Here is a 19,072-nt window from a genome sequence, read left to right on the forward strand (position 1 = left end):
TAATTGCATAATATTTCATTGAGAGCATTAGCAAAATCTAATCTTCTACTGGCTGTATTTTTCTCTTTCATAAATTAGGCTGCATGAATTTCCATGAGATTTGTGTGTATCTGTAATTATTTCCCAGGGATAACTTTATTAAAGCAGTTGAACTGCTAGATCAAATTACTGTGGGCGTTAAGGTTTTTTGAGAATTGTTACTTAATTATATTCTAGAAGGTTTACCAATTTTTATTTTTAAACATATAATAATTATATTACTTTGATAAGTATTTCAAGATCACAGATTTTACATGGGTTACAGGTAACAACTATGGTCACCTGTTAAAACTATTTGATTATTAAAGCAAGACTTTTTTTTTCCCTAAGTGATTTAAACTTCATAATATGATGCAGACCATGGTTCTTGACCAAAATCAATCTGTGGAGCTTTAAAAAATATTGGGGCGCCTGGGTGGCTCAGTGGGTTAAAGCCTCTGCTTTCAGCTCAGGTCATGATGCCAGGGTCCTGGGATGGAGCCCCTCATTGGGCTCTCTGCTCAGCAGGGAGCTTGCTTCCTCCTCTTTCTCTGCCTGCCTCTCTGCCTACTTGTGATCTCTGTCTCTCACATAAATAAATTTAAAAAAATCTATAAATGGCATTTTCTTAAAAAAAAAAGTTACATCGCCCCCATTCCATATTCGTTGAATCAGAACCTTTGTGGAGGGGCCATGCATCTGTATTGTATTAAAAGACCAGCTTCATCTAACTTATGCTTATGTATATACTTACATACACTATATACGTATGTAAACTATTCCAGGTGTAGCTCTGTTTCTGGTGAAATAAGGTGAGAAGAAAACGTTGTCACCAATGGAAGGGTCTTATTTGAGCACAAATCCATGTCTGAGAGAAGGACTGGTTTAGTGTTGGGCAGACAAGTTGTCTAACATTTTTGTGGGGTTTCCTCGTATGACAAAATAGTGTTGGGGTGAAACTGTTGGCTTAATTTTGCACATATTTTGCAGGTCTGCAAAAGATGATTTTACATCTATTATTGGGAAATGTCAAGGTAAGAGTTTCCAAAATATTGGGAAAAAATGGAAATTTTAAATTTACAACAGTTAACGGTATTCCTTAAAAGGCAGAGTAGTTATTAAATATTGATAAGGATTGTTGCCACTCTATTAAAATAATTTTAAAACTTCTCAATTGATTTCTCTTACTGCCTTAAATGTTTTGCTTTGTCCATTTTGGACATTTTGAAGAGATTTGAAATTGAAACTGTTTTAAGATAAAAGTCCATGTCAGTTTTGGGATAACTTATTTGTGTCTGTAGGTTTTTTTTGTTTTTTTTTTGTTTTTTTTTAAATGTAATCTCTCCACTCAGTATGGGGCTTAAACTCCTGAGCCTGAGATGGAGTCATGTGCTCTACTGACTGTGCCAGCGAGGTGCCTCTAGGCTTTTATTTTGAAATCAATGCAAAAAAAAAAAAAATTATGTATAAGTCAAGAGTTGATTAGATACAGACCAGTAAAAAAAATCTTGAATTTGCTCTTTCTTCTGATGTATTCAGCACAAATTACTATCATTTATGTACCTGAACCATTTTGCAGGGTACTAGGGATATGACTGTGAGCAAAAAGGCACGGTCCCCTACCTCTTGAGGTATAGAGACACTCAGAATATAATTACTAACTTTGATAAATCTGATGAAGGAAAAATATAGAGCAGAGTGAGCGCTTAACCAGGGCTGTGAGATGAGATTGTTGAGAAAAAGTGACTTTGGAAAGCAACCTAAGGATTGAGTAGAAGTTAGGAGAAGCCGGGGCCGTGTTTCTGTCTGCAGGAGCAGGTATGAAAAGGCAGAGGGAATCTTACGGGAAGAAAATGATTAGGAGGGTGCTGTTAGGTAAATGCAGCTATTCTCTGTGTTTTACGTAGGGACCTGCAGTTCCATCTGTCTGACCTTGGGTCAGTTTAACAGTGTCCTAGTTGTAGGAATCCTAATGATGGTAATCGTGGTTGTTGTGATGATGACAAACATTTGGAGTGTCCTTATTGTGTGCCAGACACCGTGTTTTATGTGCATTTTGTCATTTAACTGGAAGAACGTAGTGTGCGTATTTTATCTCCAAGGTAGCGTGAGGCTAAGATGATAAATCCTTGACAGTGAAAGAGCAAGGAGAAGGAAGACATGGATAGTTCTGAAATCCATAAAATGATCCTAATACAGAGGATTTCCCCAACTTCTCTGTGGCAGTGGTGGTCTTAAGCTCCTTGTCAGATGTGCCATTAGTGAGTGTGGCTCAGGGCAAGTTTCCCTCTCATCTTTCTCATTTTTGTTCATCCACATGTGTTCAGAAAATTACAGATCAGATGTGCGAAAGATGTTTTCGGTTTTCTTATGAGTGGTGGTATTCTATTAGTATGTCAGAATTGCTGTACTTCTGTAATTCCACAGCTGCTATTTGATAAGATAGTAATCGTTTTCATGGAGTTGTCTGTATGTTGCACAGTATGAATTGTAACTTAAAAACAAATATAAGGGACGCCTGGGTGGCTCAGTTGGTTGGATGACTGCCTTCGGCTCAGGTCATGATCCCGGAGTCCTGGGATCGAGTCCCACATTGGGCTCTCCATGGGGAGTCTGCTTCTCCCTCTGACCTTCTCCTCGCTCATGCTCTCACTGTCTCTCTCTCAAATAAATAAATAAAATCTTTAAAAAAAAACCAAAACAAACAAATAAACAAAAAACAAATATAAAACTGCCTTTTGTTTATATAAATTGACTTCTGGTAATCTGTTTCTTGGCTCTGTCCCCTGGATTGTCAGTGATACCATTGTCCGTGTCAGGCCAGAAGTCAACACATTTTCTCATTCTTTTTCCTTCTCTTTTTTCTTTCTTTGACAAATATTAAGCTCCTGCCATGTGCCAGGCACTCCTAGGTGCTGTGTATAAAATGAGGAGTAAGCTACAGGCGACCTTGACTTAAGGGTTTGCAGTGTGTCGGGGAAGACAGAAATACTTCACTGCAGCTGTACGGACACAGTGGGGAAGCATTGCCTTTGCGGAACTTCAAGCCCTGGGAACCTGTGAAGATGTCTCCGGGCTCTGCTTCCGCCATCACAGCCCTAGCTCAGGCTTTTAACATTTTTAAAAAGTTGTCCCCCCTGCAACAGTCTCCTGACCGGGTTTTCTTCTGTTTGCCTCTCACTGATCCACACTTCACACCGCTTGCCAAACTGATTGCTGTTAAATGGGAATTCCATTCGGTTATCCTTCAGATCTGGCTTCCTGCTTTCTAGAAGTGTGACCCTGGACAAGCTGCCTTACTCTCTGAGCCTCAGTTACCTGTCATGAATGGCACAATGTTATAGACTGACTTGCGGACAAAAATAACATAAACTAATATATGTAAAACTCTTAGGATAACGTCTGACACATACTAAGTACGTAGGAGACTTTAAGCTTTACCGCCGCCGCTACTAGTCCTGTTCTGCCTAAAATCTTCAGTTGTTCCCCATTGACTGTAGAATACTATTCATTTTTTCTGACCTTTCAGTCAGTCTGTCCCTTAAGATCCTCCTGCCGTACAGCTCGTGTTCTAGTACAAAGCAGCTCGTGCTTTCCCAGCCCCATCGTGCTTTTCATGCCTTGGTACAGATGGTTCCTTTTGCCTGGAAGCTCTGCTTTTCTATTTAATTAATGAGTCTCGCGTATTTTAGTTCAGGCATCCACTCTCCTGGGAAACCTTCCCTTCCTGCCCGCTTCCTCATCATTTGGACATCCTTCTTAATGTTTTCCTAGGACTGGTTTGTGCATGCATCACTACGCTCAAGCTAATCGTTTTTTCCCCTAATTGTTGATTTGCTTGTCTGATTGCCCATTAGATTGAAAATTCTCTGAAGGCAGGGCTCCCATCTTACTCAACTTTTTTTGTTCCCGATGCCCATTGTGCTGTCTTACAGAGTAGTCACCCAGTTCCTGATGCTGTCAAGTGGATAATGGCACTTGGGAACTATTACAGTGACTTTTATGAGTTTATGTATGAACAAAGTATATTCGCCTATTCCTGTGAGTTAATTCTAGAAATTTATGACTGTATGTATATTTATAAAAATTTGTATATATGTATATAAAATGGATAATTGTCATAATATTCAGGGTTTTTATTCCTTATGCACACAAATGTGTATACATACCACAAAGAATAGAGAAGGGGTTCTGTTTGCGTAGTATTCTGTTGAGAATACTAGGAGAGCAGTGTTTGTGCAAGCTCTAGCATCTTCTGAATTTGCTTTCAGTTACCTCCTCACCAGTGCTTATGAAAGTAGACCAGATCCAGTTTACGTAATGTGTAAGGATCAAGAAGTTCCCAGAAGAATAATTTAGGAATAGGTATTTAATTACCTTTTTCCCAGTGCCGTGCTTTTGTTGGGTGGAGGCTTGGGGAACCTGTGGTGAGCTGTTGAGAAGCCTGTTCAGAATGTTGGAGTGATTCAGACCTGCAGGGCCCTTTTCAGTTGTGACTTTAGACACTCACTCTTAGCCAGTGTGTAAACTGAGAGATCTGCAAGTTAACACGAAAATGGGAAGCTTAACCCTCTGTATTTCACACAAATTATAATATATTTGTTAGAGGTTTTAGTGTGTACAGTTAATGTGGCAGCATGGATGGGATAATAATGCTTTGAGAACTAATGTTTTATTTTGTTGGCTTCCAAATGTGTGAATTTATGACCTTAATGCTGCATTAATGGCTTCTTTCCATTTCATATAATTTGAGGTAATGATCATTTGCTTATTATCTGACTCATCTTTATGGGAATAACTCTCATATGCCAAATGATATTTCCTGTGTGTGCTTGGAGAGAAGGAGCTAGATTGTTGCTAATGCATTTTTTGAAACTACGGATTGCAGAGTCTGCAAACCAAAATAGGAACTCTTTAGTTCCACTTTGATATTTTTCAATTATTGCTTTATAAAATTAATGCCATTTGAGAATGTTTTAAATGGGGTTGCAACTTGTTTTGGCTCTGTTTTCCAGGCCATAAATATTAGCCTTCTCTTTCTGCCTTGAATAGGGGCCTAAGTAATAGCATATGGGATTAGAAGTTAGATTTTTTTTTTTTGGGCTGTACTGTGTTAAGAGATTTTTTCCATATTTCTGATTTTGAGATCCCATAAACCAGAGCTTCCAGTGCTAAGGAGCAGCTTGCCTGTTGTAAGTATGCTGAGATCCCGTCAGCCCATTGGTGGCCCAGTGGGCCCCATCACAGCCTACGCTCAGATACTGTCTTGTATATTTTTGTATTTCTAAAATTGGCTTGATATTTTGTAGTTTCCATCATATTTTTGTTGAGATTCTCTGTATGTTCCTTTTGTTTATGTTTTCCTTTGAATTCCCAAATACTTTAATAGCTGTTTTGAAGCCCTTGTCTGCTTATTCCTTAATTTGTATCATTTCTGGGTGTGATTCTATTGGTTTAGTTTTCTCATATTCATGGATATTTTCCTGCCTCATATAGCTAACACCTTATTTTTAAATTTATTTTTAATTATATATTTTTATTTGTGATCAATTTATTATATTTTAAAAAATGCTTTATTTAAATTCAATTTAGTTAACACATACCATATTATTAGTTCCCGGGGTAGAATTTAGTGATTCATCAGTTGCATATAACACCCAGTGCTTTTAACTTATTTATTTTTTATTAAAAAAAATTTTTTTTTTTTTAGGTAGGCTACATGCCTACCTACATACATACATACCTGGAAACCAACACGGGGCTTGAACTCATGACCCTGAGTTCAACATCTGAGCTGAGATCAAGGCTTAGATGTCTAACTGGCTGAGACACCTAGGCACCCCTTTTTTATTTTATTTTTTTTACTATTTTAATTTTTTTTCTAACATTTTATATGCTCAACATTATGGAGCTGAATTACTAAGTTTTGTTATCTTCCCTAATAGAGTATTGAGTTTTGTTCTGGGATGTGGTTCTTTTTTTTTTTTTTTTTTTTTTTGTGGATCAGATTAATCTTTTAAGGCTTCTTTTTAAGTGTTAGTGGATATAGTTAATAGCTTTTACTTTGGGGTTAGATTAGTCCTCCTTTAAGGTGTGGTCTTTCTGGGATCTCTTATGAGAATTCTGAGTGTTCACTGACATCTCTCCACTCTGATGGGTTGGAATTGTAACATTTCCAAATCTTCTCCAAGCTCAGGCAGTTGTTTTTTCCCAATAGTCTTCCTATTCTTGGCCCTGCAGAGAGAGAGAAAGAGAGAGAGAGAGAGAGAGAGAGAGAGAGAGTGTGTGTGTGTGTGTGTGTGTGTGTGTGTCTGAAGACCTAGTGTTCATCTCTGCAGATTTTATAGCTCCTTCTCTGCCTTACTCCTCTGTGGAATGCTGCCTTGCAGATTATATTTAGTTTAGTAGCTCTAAACTCCATCCTTTATCTGCTGTGTTCACTGAGACTGCATGTGCTGTTGGAGGTCCCTTTTCATGCCCCATGGTCCTGAAGGTGCCTACTGGCTGAGAATAGCTTCTCACAGTGATCACAGTCTTGCACTGCCTGTTGTATAGCAAGAAAATAGTTATTTTGACCTGCTTTTCTTTTATGGTGCAAGATCTAATCTGAAACTACTTACCCTGCTGTTGTTTCTTTAAATGACAAAAGCAGTACATGTGTGTAACAAATTCAAACAATACGGAAGTAGAAAAAGTAAAAATCAAGTTTCAATTTGAATTTTTCATAGGAACTTAATCACTTAATATAAAATTTTCCATACTTATATAAACCTATATGTATGTGGGTTGACTTTTTTCTTTAACAAAACAAGATCATCTCGTACAGCTTGTTCTCCAGCCTGCTCGCCCTCCGACTGCACTGTCTTTCCTAGTCTGTATGTGCAGATGGGTATCAGTCTTTCAAATGTAACCACAGGATTCCATTGTAACAATGTGAACCACATGTTTTTTATTCCCTTCTTGATAGAAATTTAGGTTGTTTATAGTGGCTCTCTTCTTCCTCTTTCTCTTACCCATCTTTGCCCCTATCCTCCTCCTCCAACACTGGAAAAGACATCCTGTTTGTCTCCAGCTATAGTATTCAAAATAGCTACTGCTGCAGTTCTTTCCAGAAAGTTACACCTATTTGTACAGCTATGAAAAAGGTAATGATGGAAGCCATTTCTTTTCTCCACTGTCAGCACCATATGTTACCTATTTAAAAAATATTATGTTCACAGGCAAAGGAAGAAAAAGATCTCATTTTCAATTTGCATATTTTTAGTTATTAGGTAGAGCATATGTTAAGTGGCTATTTTTATGGGGTTTTTTTGTGAATTGTTAGAGCATATCCTTTGCCTATATTTCTCTTGGATTACTTGACTTTTTCTTATTGGTGTGATAGTATGAATGTTAACTCTTTATCATCTGATACGCATCATGTTGCAAATATTTTCAGCCAATTGATTTTCTTTTAAATTTGTTACGGATTTTTATTTGTTTGTTTGTTTTTATAACTATATTTGTCGCTTTTTTCCCCCCATATAATTTCAGGGTTTCTCTTTGTGGTTAGACCTTTCTCATTGCAGGATTGTAACCACTTTTCTCATGTCTTTACTGACACTTTTATTTCAAACATTCAAATATTTAGCCTCTCAGCAAGCTTTTATAGCTGCACTTGTTGGCTTTCGCTCACTGGACCAGATTGTACACTCAGCCCTTCATTTTGCAAATGAGGGAGCTGCACCTCCATGATCTCCCCAGGGTCGCATGCATTCATTTTATGGCAGCACCAAGAATGGGACCCAGTGTTCCTTGCTTCTTCATCTTTCTCCATTTCCCTTTCCAGTCTGGGTGGGTGAACCGGAGTAGAATGTCTTCCGTTAGCACTTGAGCGCCTGATGCTACCTCTAGAGTGCTGGGTACTGGGGATGCAGGTAGGGAACGGAATGGGCCCAGCACCTGGCATTTTGGAATTTATAGTTCAATGAATAGTTGATAAAAGTAGACACACACACGTGTAATGGGACTAAGAGATGTGAAGGATAGTGGAGATAACGGGGCCTTGAACTCACAGGGATAGCGGAGATAACAGGGCCTTGAATTCACCAGATAGCGGAGATAACGGGGCCTTGAACTCACCGGATAGCGGATAGCAGAGATAATGGCGCCTTGAACTCATCTGATAGCGGAGATAATGGGGCCTTGAGGCTGCTTAGGCAGCATGGTCAGAGATGCTTCCCGTGGAAGTGGTATGTATCACGGAGAGATTTGAGAAATTGAAAAAAATCTTGAAAAAGTTGAGACCTGGGAGATGGAAAGGAGCCAGGAAAGGGAAAGGGGCTCCAGGCTGAGAACACAGCACAGATAAATAAGTACAAGGTGAGAAAGATCTCGGCAACTGGGCGGGTTCAAGGGGCCACAGCCGGTGCAAGACGGGAGTGAGAAGAAGCGGTTTCACTGTGAACGTGGCAGGTGTCAGAGGGCAGGCTCAGTTTGCCCATAGCCTTTCTGAATACTTTTCAGTTGACCCCATTGGCACTGGCTTTGTACAAATCTAGACCGTTCATTCCTCTCCAAAACCACACAGCTGGAAAAGTCCGGTGATAAAAACCGTGTTTTTACATTGTTATGTGAAATCTTACTTTGTAATGAAAAACCTGTCTTTATCTGGGTCAAAACTCATGCTGATTTTTCTGGTGCTACTGGTTATAACTAGAAGTAATAGTAAAAAGAAATCCCTTTCAGATGAAACTTATTTTAGATAAAGAATGTGGTACATAAATCTGTTTATCCTATCAAAATGAGATAAGAGGAAAAAACCTGTTATCTCAGGTAAAACAGTAATAATGGAAAAATGTTTCTGTGTGTCTTTAGCACATGAATATATTTCAGGGCATTAAATTATCCCCTCTGGTGTGTGTGTAGCATCTATGGGCAGGCAGGTCTTGTTTTCCTGTATTGTTTATCATTTTGTGCCTTTGTTTACTTCCAAGCTTGATTTTTTTTTTTTTGAAGCTTTATAAAGATGGAGAACTGATCTTTTCCCTCATTTTATTCCCATTAAAAACATTGTTTTTCTAAAACGTGTGTAGTGTTTTGTTAGTCTTTAATATATCCACTAGACCTTACTGTGTCCTAAGGGGCCCTCTTGGAATTTTTTTGGTATTTACTTGGATTTGGTATTCACTTGGATTTGGTATTTACTTGGATTTATTTGGTATAAAGAAACTCCTTGATGTCTGGCACACTTTCCTCCCATACAAAAACATTTATTATGTGTATTACAGATATAAGAGAAAAGTCTGAATTCTAAAGTACCTCTTCTAGGTGGGGAGAAGACCAGTTATGTAATTCATGTTTAATTGGTAGTCCCTGGGAGATGGTAACCTCTTACCATTACCTTGCCCTGTTAGCATAGATTTTCCTGAAAGCGTTAGTCTTCATTCATTAGTGAAACACTAATCACTTTCCATTCCGGGTTCTAGCATGGCAGTGTGGAATAGGACAGTGTCGGTGGATTTCATGGAGCTCAGCGGCTCGTGGGGGAAGTAGTCCTGTGAACAACAGAATGTGGTGTGATAAAGAATTTTGCACAGCCTATTTGGGCTCAGAGAGGAGAGCAGTCAGTTTTGAAGAGTGCCAAGGAAGGAGGAGGGAACCATTTGTTACCACAGGTGGTTGTAACAAAAGTGAACGCTTTGCGGAGTACTGAGGAAGAACATTCTAGGCAGAGGCAGCATGTGGGTGAAAGACAGACCCCAGTATGCATGGTTTGCTTATTTGCCAGGTTTGCTTATTTGTTGGTGGCTTATTAGCTGGATCTCAGGAACCTTCTGGGGCAGGCCTGAGGCTCAGTCCAAACTCGGACTGAGAGGCAACATGTGGTAGTGAGATGCTCACCGTTTGGGAAGGCGGGACATGTGAGTTCTGGGCTTTCTTTGCTCTCGACTCTCAATTCTGGATGTCCCCATGTTAGTCCCCTGATCATCTGGATTCCCTGCTGGTAAAGGGAGGTCACTGGCTCTACTGGTCTCCTCAGTTCTGGGATTCTAATGCGGGGACACTGAAGCGAGCAAGTCCTCAGAAACCTCTAATGAATTTAACAGAGTTTAGAGTTTCACAGCCCCCCCCTTTATTTTTAAACTGCTGACAGCCTTTCTCTTCATTATTGTACTGAAAAATTCAGAGCAGAAAAAAGGTGTTGAATTATTAAGGTTGATTATTAAAATATTAGACTTGTGGGACTGATTAGGGATAGTACTTGATTCACCTAATCCACATGTTGATGTATAATATGTGTGTATATCTACATACTTCTCCAATGCTGTGTTTGTATAACCCTGCGTCGTATGTCTTAGTTACCTATATTTGATGTATTTGAAAGATAACAGTTGAAATGTTCATTTTTTGCTGTTGGAGGAGCTGAACTCATTTAATTGGAATTATTTTCTGCCCACACTCTCTATACTCTTGATCTGTAATTTTGTAAGTATTTTGAGGTGTGCTCTTCTGAGCTTTTGCCAACTAGGGCCTGTCCAGCATTCATTTGACCGCTGGTGTCAGTCGTCTTTGCTTCTTAAGTAAGTGGGGCAGAGTTTGCTGTGGTTTATGTTTACCAGTCTTACTAGGAGTGGCTTTCTGGAAAGAGTTCTTTTCTATTGAACCGAAACATTAGAAATCCTTTGGAAAGGAGGTAACATAGTTGAATAGTTGGTTAACATCTACAGTTACTGCAACTAAACTGTCTGTATAACACATTGTTAAAAGTACTTCTTTCCTTTTCATTCTAGTTCCAAAAGACCCGAAACCCCAGTGGAGACGTGTGGCATGGAGTTATGATTGTACCCTGCTGGCCTATGCTGAAAGCACAGGAACAGTGAGGGTGTTTGATCTCACGGGAAGTGAACTCTTCGTTATTGCCCCGGTGTGTGCATAACCTTAGACCGATTACATAAAAGACATTCAAAAAAATATATGAAGGTACTTGAGTGACCAAATGTGAGGAGAGGGGAAATTGACCTGTAAATCTGAATAAGTTGTGAACTTAAGACACTGAGAATCTAGTAGATATCTGTACGTAAAACATTTTTTTCTCCGCATTTTGTAATGCAGTAATCAGCGGTAATCCATCAGTATGGAAATATGGTGGTAAACAGAGGTACAGAAAAATACTAGGAAGTTCCAGTGAGGGAAAGTAGTCAGTGAGCTGTCATAGTAGGAAAAGCTTTCCGAGGAGTTAGGATTTGTTACCCTCAAGGGGATAGGAATTGAAAGGGAGAGTGGAGAAAAAATGAATGATGGTAATAATTTGTATTTGTATAATGTTTTATACTTTATTAATGAGCTATATATATATATATGTATGTGTGTGTATATATATATATATGTATGTATATATATATTCTTAGTTCATATTCACAGCAACCCTTTGAATAGATTGGCCAGATATTATCCAGGTTTTACAGTTTAGAAAACTGAAATCGAGAGGCAGTTGAATGACTTTTCCCATGGCAATCCAGTTAATAAGTGTTTCTTTCAGGAATCCAGTGCTTTTTACTTTGTATCCTTCTTTCTTGAATGAACAAGGTACAGAGGCAGGTAGAACCACAGGGCTAGCTCTGGTTGCATCTTAGGATCAGTTGGGAAGCTTTGTAAAGAAAAGAGAAGCCACAGAAAAATTACTTGATTGTCTAGGCTCAACCCACTGAAATTCTCATTTAATTGATTGGAGTGGGCTCTGGGCATTAGTATTGTTTACAAATTTTTCAGCTGATTTTTAATGAGAAGCTGGGGATAAGAACCTGTGATATAGAGAATGATTTTTGTTCAGAAATAATGACTGGAAAAACTTGAAAAAATGTGTTAGACTCATATTACGGAAGTCCAGGGGAACCAAACTAACAAGTTTGCATCACTGTTTTCTAGACTAGCGCTGTCTGATAGAAAAGTAATGTGAATAATATATATGATCACGATGTAATGTTAAATTTTCTAGAAGTTCCATTAAGAGTTGAACAGGTGAATTTATTATATAACCCAGTATATCATAAATATTATTTCAATATGCAATGTAAAGATTATTAATGAGATATTCTACTTTCTTTGGTACCAAGTCTTTGAAATGTCCTGTTTCTTTTTATGGTTATAGTCTGTCTCAATTAGGACTGTCCTATATCAAGTGTTCCATAGCTGCATGTGGCCACAGTATTTATTTTGAGGTTCTAGATAGTGAGGTCTAGGCATTCGGTGTGGTAAACTGTAGGATGTGTGTGCTTCCCAAGGTGCACATGCCTTCATGTGCTTAGCAATACAGCCTGATACTTAGTTCATGGAAAAACGTTGCCATTGAGTGAATGTTTTAAGTGTCTTTTCCTTTTAGATACTGATGGGAAAATGGGAAATAATTGATGCCTCTTTTAAAAAAATAAGATTTATTTATTTATTTGACAGAGAGCATGTGGCTGTATGCTTCCTAGGAAAAGGAGTGTGGGGAGGTGGGCAGAGGGAGAGAGAAACACAAGCAGACTCCATGCTGAGTGCAGAGCCAACTTGGGGCTAGATCTCATGACCCTGAGATCAGACCTGAGCTGAAACCAAGAGTCAGATGCTCAACCAACTGTGCCACCCAGGTGCCCCAAGGCTTTTTTTAAAGCATTGGTTACTGCTGGCAATGAAAGTCAACATTTGGGAGCTTATATCTAAACTCAGTATCTTAGAATTCTTTGAGGCTGAATGGTGGCATTACCCCTCCCCACCCCCGTGAGAAGCACAGTCTCAACAGAAATTCTCTTATCTAGGCAAATCTGTCATCTAGAGGGTTGTGTGGCTATAGCCTTTGTTGGGAGGGCAGGTCTAAAGTTGGATGTCTGGTTCTAGGCACTCTGATCTGCATGATTCTTCAGTACACACAGCAGTTCTGGGACTGTCTCAATGTGTACCTGGAAAGGCCAGCATCTGGGATGTCTTTCAACTATACATGTGTTAACTTCTATCTGGTATCTTTTTAGTAACTTAATTCTCCCTCTTTTATAGGCATCAAGTTTACCAGGTGATCTGAGCTATGCTATTGCTGGGTTGATATTTTTAGAATATAAAGCCAGTGCACAGTGGTCTGCAGAACTCCTGGTCATCAATTACCGAGGAGAACTTAAAAGTTACCTTGTAAGGTAAAAATACATTTTATTTGGGAACTCCTATGTGAAATAATGTTTTTTCTCTGGCTTGGTCAAATTTTATTTTGTTCTTTCAGCATTTTAGTGTGGAAAAAAATTGCAAATATAACAGGAAGGTTGAAACCATTTTATAGCAAATGCTCCTATACTTTCACTTAAATTCCATTATTAGCATTTTACTATACTTGCTATTCACATTACTGCCCACCCCTCTGTCTAGCCATTAGTCAATGTTATTTTTTAATGGATTTCAGAGTTAATCCTTATATACTTAAGCATGCATGCCATTAATTAAAGTTTAAGGTTTATTTACAGTTTTCTCTTTTGAAATAAAATTTGCATACAGTGAAATGTACAAATCTTAAGTGTGCCAGCCAGTGAGTTATGGGAAATGCAAATACTGTGCAATTCAAACCCTTATCAAAGATACAGCACATTACCATCATGCTAGAAAGTTCTCTCATGCTCCAACCTAGTAAATCTATGTACACCTACCCGCCCCCCCCGACCCCCCCCAGCTTAACCATCCTAGATAAGTTGTGCCTATTCTGGTAATTCACATAAATGGACTCATAGAATGTAGTCTCCTGTCTGAGTCTTCCTTCACTTAGCATATTTTGAGATTTATTTGTATTTTTCATGTATCAGTAGTTTATTCCATTTTATTATAATATAATGTATTTCACTGTATGAATATTTCATGTGTCTAAGTTTGAGGGGTTACAATGAAGTACCAAAAACGGGGTCGCTTATCAACAATGGAAGTTTACTGCTGACACTTCCCGAGGATGAAAGTCTGTGTTCTGGGTGCCAGCGTGGCTGGGTTCTGGTGAGAACCCTCTTTGGGTTCTTTGTGGACTGCTGACTTGTCTTTTTACCCTCACGTGGTAGAAAGAGAGCTAGCTAGCTCTCTGGCCTCCTTTCTGGGGGCAGTATTTCCTTTCATAAGGCCTTCATCCTCCTGACCTAATTACTTCCCAAAGACCCCATCTCTAAGTACCATCACACTGGCATTAGGGTTTTAACATATGAATTTTGTGGGGACACAGACCTTCAGCCCACAGGGGGATCACAAACATTCAGACCATAACATTCATGATTTGTTGAGTCGTTCTTCTTTTGATGGACTTGTGATTTCCAGTTTGGGGCCACTATGAATAAAGCTATTATGACCATGCTTTACAAGTATTTATGGATATGTATTTTCATTTTTCTTGAGCCACTGTCTTTGAGTGGAACTGCTGAATCATAGGGTAGATACAGTTTATTTGTAAAAGAAACTTCCAGACCTTTTCCCAGAGTTTTTATATCATTCATATTCCCACTAATTACGTGTCAGAGTTGTTTTGTATTCTCAGCAGTGTTTGGTGGCGTCTTCTACATTACAGACACTGTAGTGGGTATTTTTTGGCCTCTCACAGTGTCTTACTGGTGTTCTTTCTTCTTAAATTTAGTGTTGGGACAAATCAGAGCTATCAAGAGAGTCACTGTTTCAGCTTCAGTGGTCATTATCCTCGTGGAATCAACACAGCTGTTTACCATCCTGGTCACAGGTGAGCAACCGTGTCTTCTCCTTGGCGGAGTGTGAGGTGGATGGAGACGTCTTGGCACAGTTTCAGAGAGAAGACGGTGTCCACTCTGCTTAGTTTGGCTTCGTTTGTTCCTCTTGTGCATAGTTATCTTAAGTATCTGTGATACGGTGGTAGCTGTCTTCTGAGCATTTCTGATCGTCGGGCTGACTGAGCTCGGATCCGCTCGGGCACTGGGAGTATTCCCCGAGGAAGTTTTTCTCTTCACTTTTTTAATCTTATTTTCCTCATCTGGGAAATGAGTATGTACCTAACTTCTAGCGCTCTGGCGTGTTGAGAGAACTCACAAAAAGCTGCCTCTGAAGTGTCCTTGCAGAGGAGGGCTCCGTCCGCATGCCTCCTCTGCAGGTTAGGGCTGCTTCCCTCATGGCACAGCTGATCCCTACACCTGTGGCCCATTCTTCAGAGAGGCCACTTCTCTGCATATTATCTGCCACCTGCATTGAGGGTTAGTTGAAAATTGGGCATCATCTACTTCTGGTGATTTCTTTCATTTCATTTTGTTATTTTGAGGGTGAAATTTACATCTATTTTATAAGTTACCAAGCTAACTTCTTGGTTCTCTAAATGGGGACACTATCAAGTAAATCAGATAAATGTAGCTTAAATTCTGAATTTTGAGACTTACTCTGTGTCTGTTTGTAAGTCCTTAAGCTCTCTGACCCTCTGTGTACTTGCATACATTTTTCATCAAAAAGACTTAATTTTTATGTTCTATTCAGTCATAGGTCTGTCCTTTTTATTCAGAATTTTATGATTATGAAATTTTTATATTGCAAAGGAACCGACACCCACCAGAGTCCTCTTCATGCTCTTCCCTGATCCTTCCCTACTAGGGATAACCACTGTCCTGAATTTTGTTTTTATCATTCTTTTGCTTTCTTTTTAGTTTTACCACTTATTCCTATGTGGTTGTGCTGTTTGACTTTATATAAATAGAATCCTATGGAAGACACACAAGTCTTGCTTTGAGGCTTGCTTTTTGATGCGTGTTTTTCCTACTTCATTCAATTTTCACTGCCATTAGGATATTTCATTTTATGAATGTGCTGCAGTATATTTGTTCATTCTCCTGTGGATAAAAATTTGGTTTGTTTCCAGTTTTTTGTTTTTTTGTTTTTTGGTTATAAAAATAGTTCTGCGGCCAAAATGATTATGCATTCCTCTGACACGTGTGTAAGAGTTTCTGCAGGATATAGAAGCAGAAGTGGAATTGGTGAATTATTGAGTAAGAACAGCTTCAACTCTACGAGGTAATGCACATGTTTTTCAGAGTGGTTCCGTTAGTGCGCAGTTCCATCAGCCATGAAAGTTTCTGTGGTTTCTTATTAGTGCTCTTGGTATCAGACTTTTAAATATTTGCTGATCTGGTTAGATGTAAAAGAAGATCTCATTGTGGCTTTAATTTTCATTTCCCTGATTACTGATGAGGTTGGATAGCTTTTTATGTTATTGGCCTTTCATGTTTTGTCATCTATGAAATGTGTTTTTTTAAAAAATATAATTTCGTAATTTTTACTGAGTATATGATCTTGACATTCTTTATGTGATCTGGATGTTAATTCTGGATTTTGTGTGTATTATTTTCTTCCAACATGGCTTTTAAAAAAAATTTTTTTTTAAATTTTTTATTTTTTATAAACATATATTTTTATCCCCAGGGGTACAGGTCTGTGAATCACCAGGTTTACACACTTCACAGCACTCACCAAAGCACATACCCTCCCCAATGTCCATAATCCCACCCCCTTCTCCCAACCCCCCTCCCCCCAGCAACCCTCAGTTTGTTTTGTGAGATTAAGAGTCACTTATGGTTTGTCTCCCTCTCAATTCCATCTTGTTTCATTGATTCTTCTCCTACCCACTTAAGCCCCCATGTTGCATCACCACTTCCTCATATCAGGGAGATCATATGATAGTTGTCTTTCTCTGCTTGACTTATTTCGCTAAGCATGATATGCTCTAGTTCCATCCATCAACATGACTTTTTAAAAAATTTACCTTTTTTGAGTTAGATCTGTCTTTAGTTTTGGCTGTTAAATAATCTTAAAAACTGACCTTTTCACCTAATTTCTTTCTAGAGATAACTACTTTGAGCTACTTTGTTTGGCTGTTTTATTTGATACCATCTGTTGTTTTCATACATAAAAATAAAATGCTTATGTTGTTGCTTCTTGATTTCTCTGTTTTACCCATTACCTCTTAATGTCTCTTCATGGAAGATGTTCTGTCTTCTTACTCTGTCCTCACATACACAAACCTAGCCTTCTCTTGTTCACCTGTTCAGTTGTGATTTTGTAGGGTAAATATTATGGTCATGTAGATGCTCTTCACAGATGAGACAAGAACCTTCTGTAGTATTGCGTGATTGCCTTTTCATTCTTAGTCATTAATTCATTCATTCAGTAAACATTTATTCATTTCCTGCTCTGTGCCACATGCTGTTCTAGATGCTTGGTTGAAGTGCTGTGGGGAAAAATGAACAGAGGGTAGAAGGCAGTGGCAGGGTGGTGAGTAGATTATGGGTTGTAATTTTTTTTTTTAATTTTTTATTTTAAAAAAATTTTTTATTTTTTGTAATTTTTTATTTAACAGAGATCGCAAGTAGGCAGAGGCAGGCAGAGAGAGGGAGGGAAGCAGGCTCCCTGCTGAGCAACGAACCCAATGCAGGGCTCAATCCCAGGATCCTGAGATTATGACCTGAGCTGAAGGCAGAGGTTTTAACCTACTGAGATACCCAGGCGCCCTATGGGTTGTAATTTTAACTAGGGTAGACAGGTTACCCTCACTGGGAAAGTAACATCTGTGCAGAGGCTTGCAAGAGGTGAGGATATTCATTACTTGGATATCTGAAGGAAGAGTGTTCTGTGCAGAAAGAATAGTGAAAGCAAAATGAGTTGGGAGCGTACCTGCCATTTTCTAGAAACCGCAAGGAGGCCATTTTGGCTGAAGCCGACTAAGTAGAGTAATCTATAGATGTCCCTGAGATACAACCAGGCTAAATCTTGGAGGGGCTTTGTTGGCTAAAGTAAGGCCTATCTGGTAACTTCTTGCCTGTGTATATTCTTGTAGTTAAATTCCTTCTCTTTCTCCTTCCTTCCTCCCTTCCTTTCTTAGTTTGCAAAGTTTTTAAATATGCTTATTATAGATTTAATGGTGAACTCACTCCCGTTGGTGTAGATCCTACACCATATATGTTAGATATTCTGTAAGTTTCGTCTTCCTGGAGTCTTTCTCAGAACTTTCTGACCTGCTGTGATGTGGGTTTGCCTCTGCCGCACAGCTATTTCCTTAAGAACTCCTCTAAGAATTCACTTTACCATCCTGAGGATTGCTTTCATATTTTTTGTTGCATCACCTGTTTCCTGGGACCTGTGTTTCTTTGGTTTATTTTGCTGTTTTGGTGAGCTTATGTAATTCCCTGAGGAAGAGTACATGGGAAGTATGTAGTTTTTGAGGCCTTGCCTGCCTGAAAATGGCATTTATTTTATCTTCATGCTTAAATGATAATTTAGCATGGATAGAATTGTAGGCTGGAAATAATTTTCCTTTTAGAGTTTTGAGGATATCGCTCCATTGTCATCTGGCTTCTAGTGCTGCCCTTGAGAATCCTCATGCACCTTTTTTTCCCTCTATTTTTTCGTCCTCCTTTTTTCTGGAAACTCAGATTCTTTTTTATTTCCCCACAGTATTCTGAAGCTTGGTCGTGTTATGTCTTGGAGTTGTTTATTTCCATACTGTTGGCCCTTCGGTTTGAATATTCACTTTTGGGAAAATTTACTGAATTATTTCTTTGATTGTTTCTTCCCCTATGTTTTCTTTTTCTCTCTGAAATTTCTATTCTCCAGATGCTAGTCTTATTGAACTTACCTTTATTCTTATTCTCTTTTTCCCCCTTTATTTTTGTTGAAAAAGAAAAGTAAAAGATTATTTTTATTCTTTCTATATAAATGCATATACTTAACGAAGAAAGTAGTTTGCCACTTTTGAGATCCATTATAAATATAATGAATTAGTGATATGTAAGATACACAATTTAGAAAGAAAAATCTATATTCTGGTTAATTTTTTTCTGATCTATCTTTTTTTTAAAAATTTTCTGTTGCTCTTTCTTTTTGAACTAGGCATTGTGATTTTTTTTTTTTTAAGATTTTATTTATTTGACAGAGAGAGAGATCACAAGTAGGCAGAGAGGCAGGCAGAGAGAGAGGGGGAAGCAGGTTCCCTGCTAAGCAGAGAGCCCGATGTGGAGCTTGATTCCAGGACCCTGAAATCATGACCTGGGCTGAAGGCAGAGACTTAACCCACTGA

At 38.6% G+C, this 19,072-nt stretch overlaps 1 protein-coding gene across 4 annotated transcripts in view; it reads left to right on the forward strand.

Moving 5' to 3' along the window:
• NBAS (NBAS subunit of NRZ tethering complex) overlaps positions 1-19,072 on the forward strand; it is a 316,898-nt gene that overhangs the window by 13,543 nt on the left and 284,283 nt on the right. For all 4 annotated transcript variants that reach the window (XR_006608058.1, XR_006608057.1, XM_004745820.3 and 1 more), the window contains exons 6-9: positions 1,009-1,052; positions 10,791-10,924; positions 13,033-13,166; positions 14,627-14,725. Coding sequence is in view for 2 of the 4 variants with exons in the window: in XM_004745820.3 (XP_004745877.1) it covers positions 1,009-1,052; positions 10,791-10,924; positions 13,033-13,166; positions 14,627-14,725 (411 nt within the window). In the remaining 2 variants the exon portion in view is untranslated. The remainder of the gene's footprint in view (positions 1-1,008; positions 1,053-10,790; positions 10,925-13,032; positions 13,167-14,626; positions 14,726-19,072) is intronic.

The sequence above is a fragment of the Mustela putorius genome, unplaced genomic scaffold (assembly GCF_011764305.1).
Source record: "Mustela putorius furo isolate JIRA1106 unplaced genomic scaffold, ASM1176430v1.1 tig00000813_pilon_pilon_pilon, whole genome shotgun sequence".
NCBI lineage: Eukaryota > Metazoa > Chordata > Mammalia > Carnivora > Mustelidae > Mustela > Mustela putorius.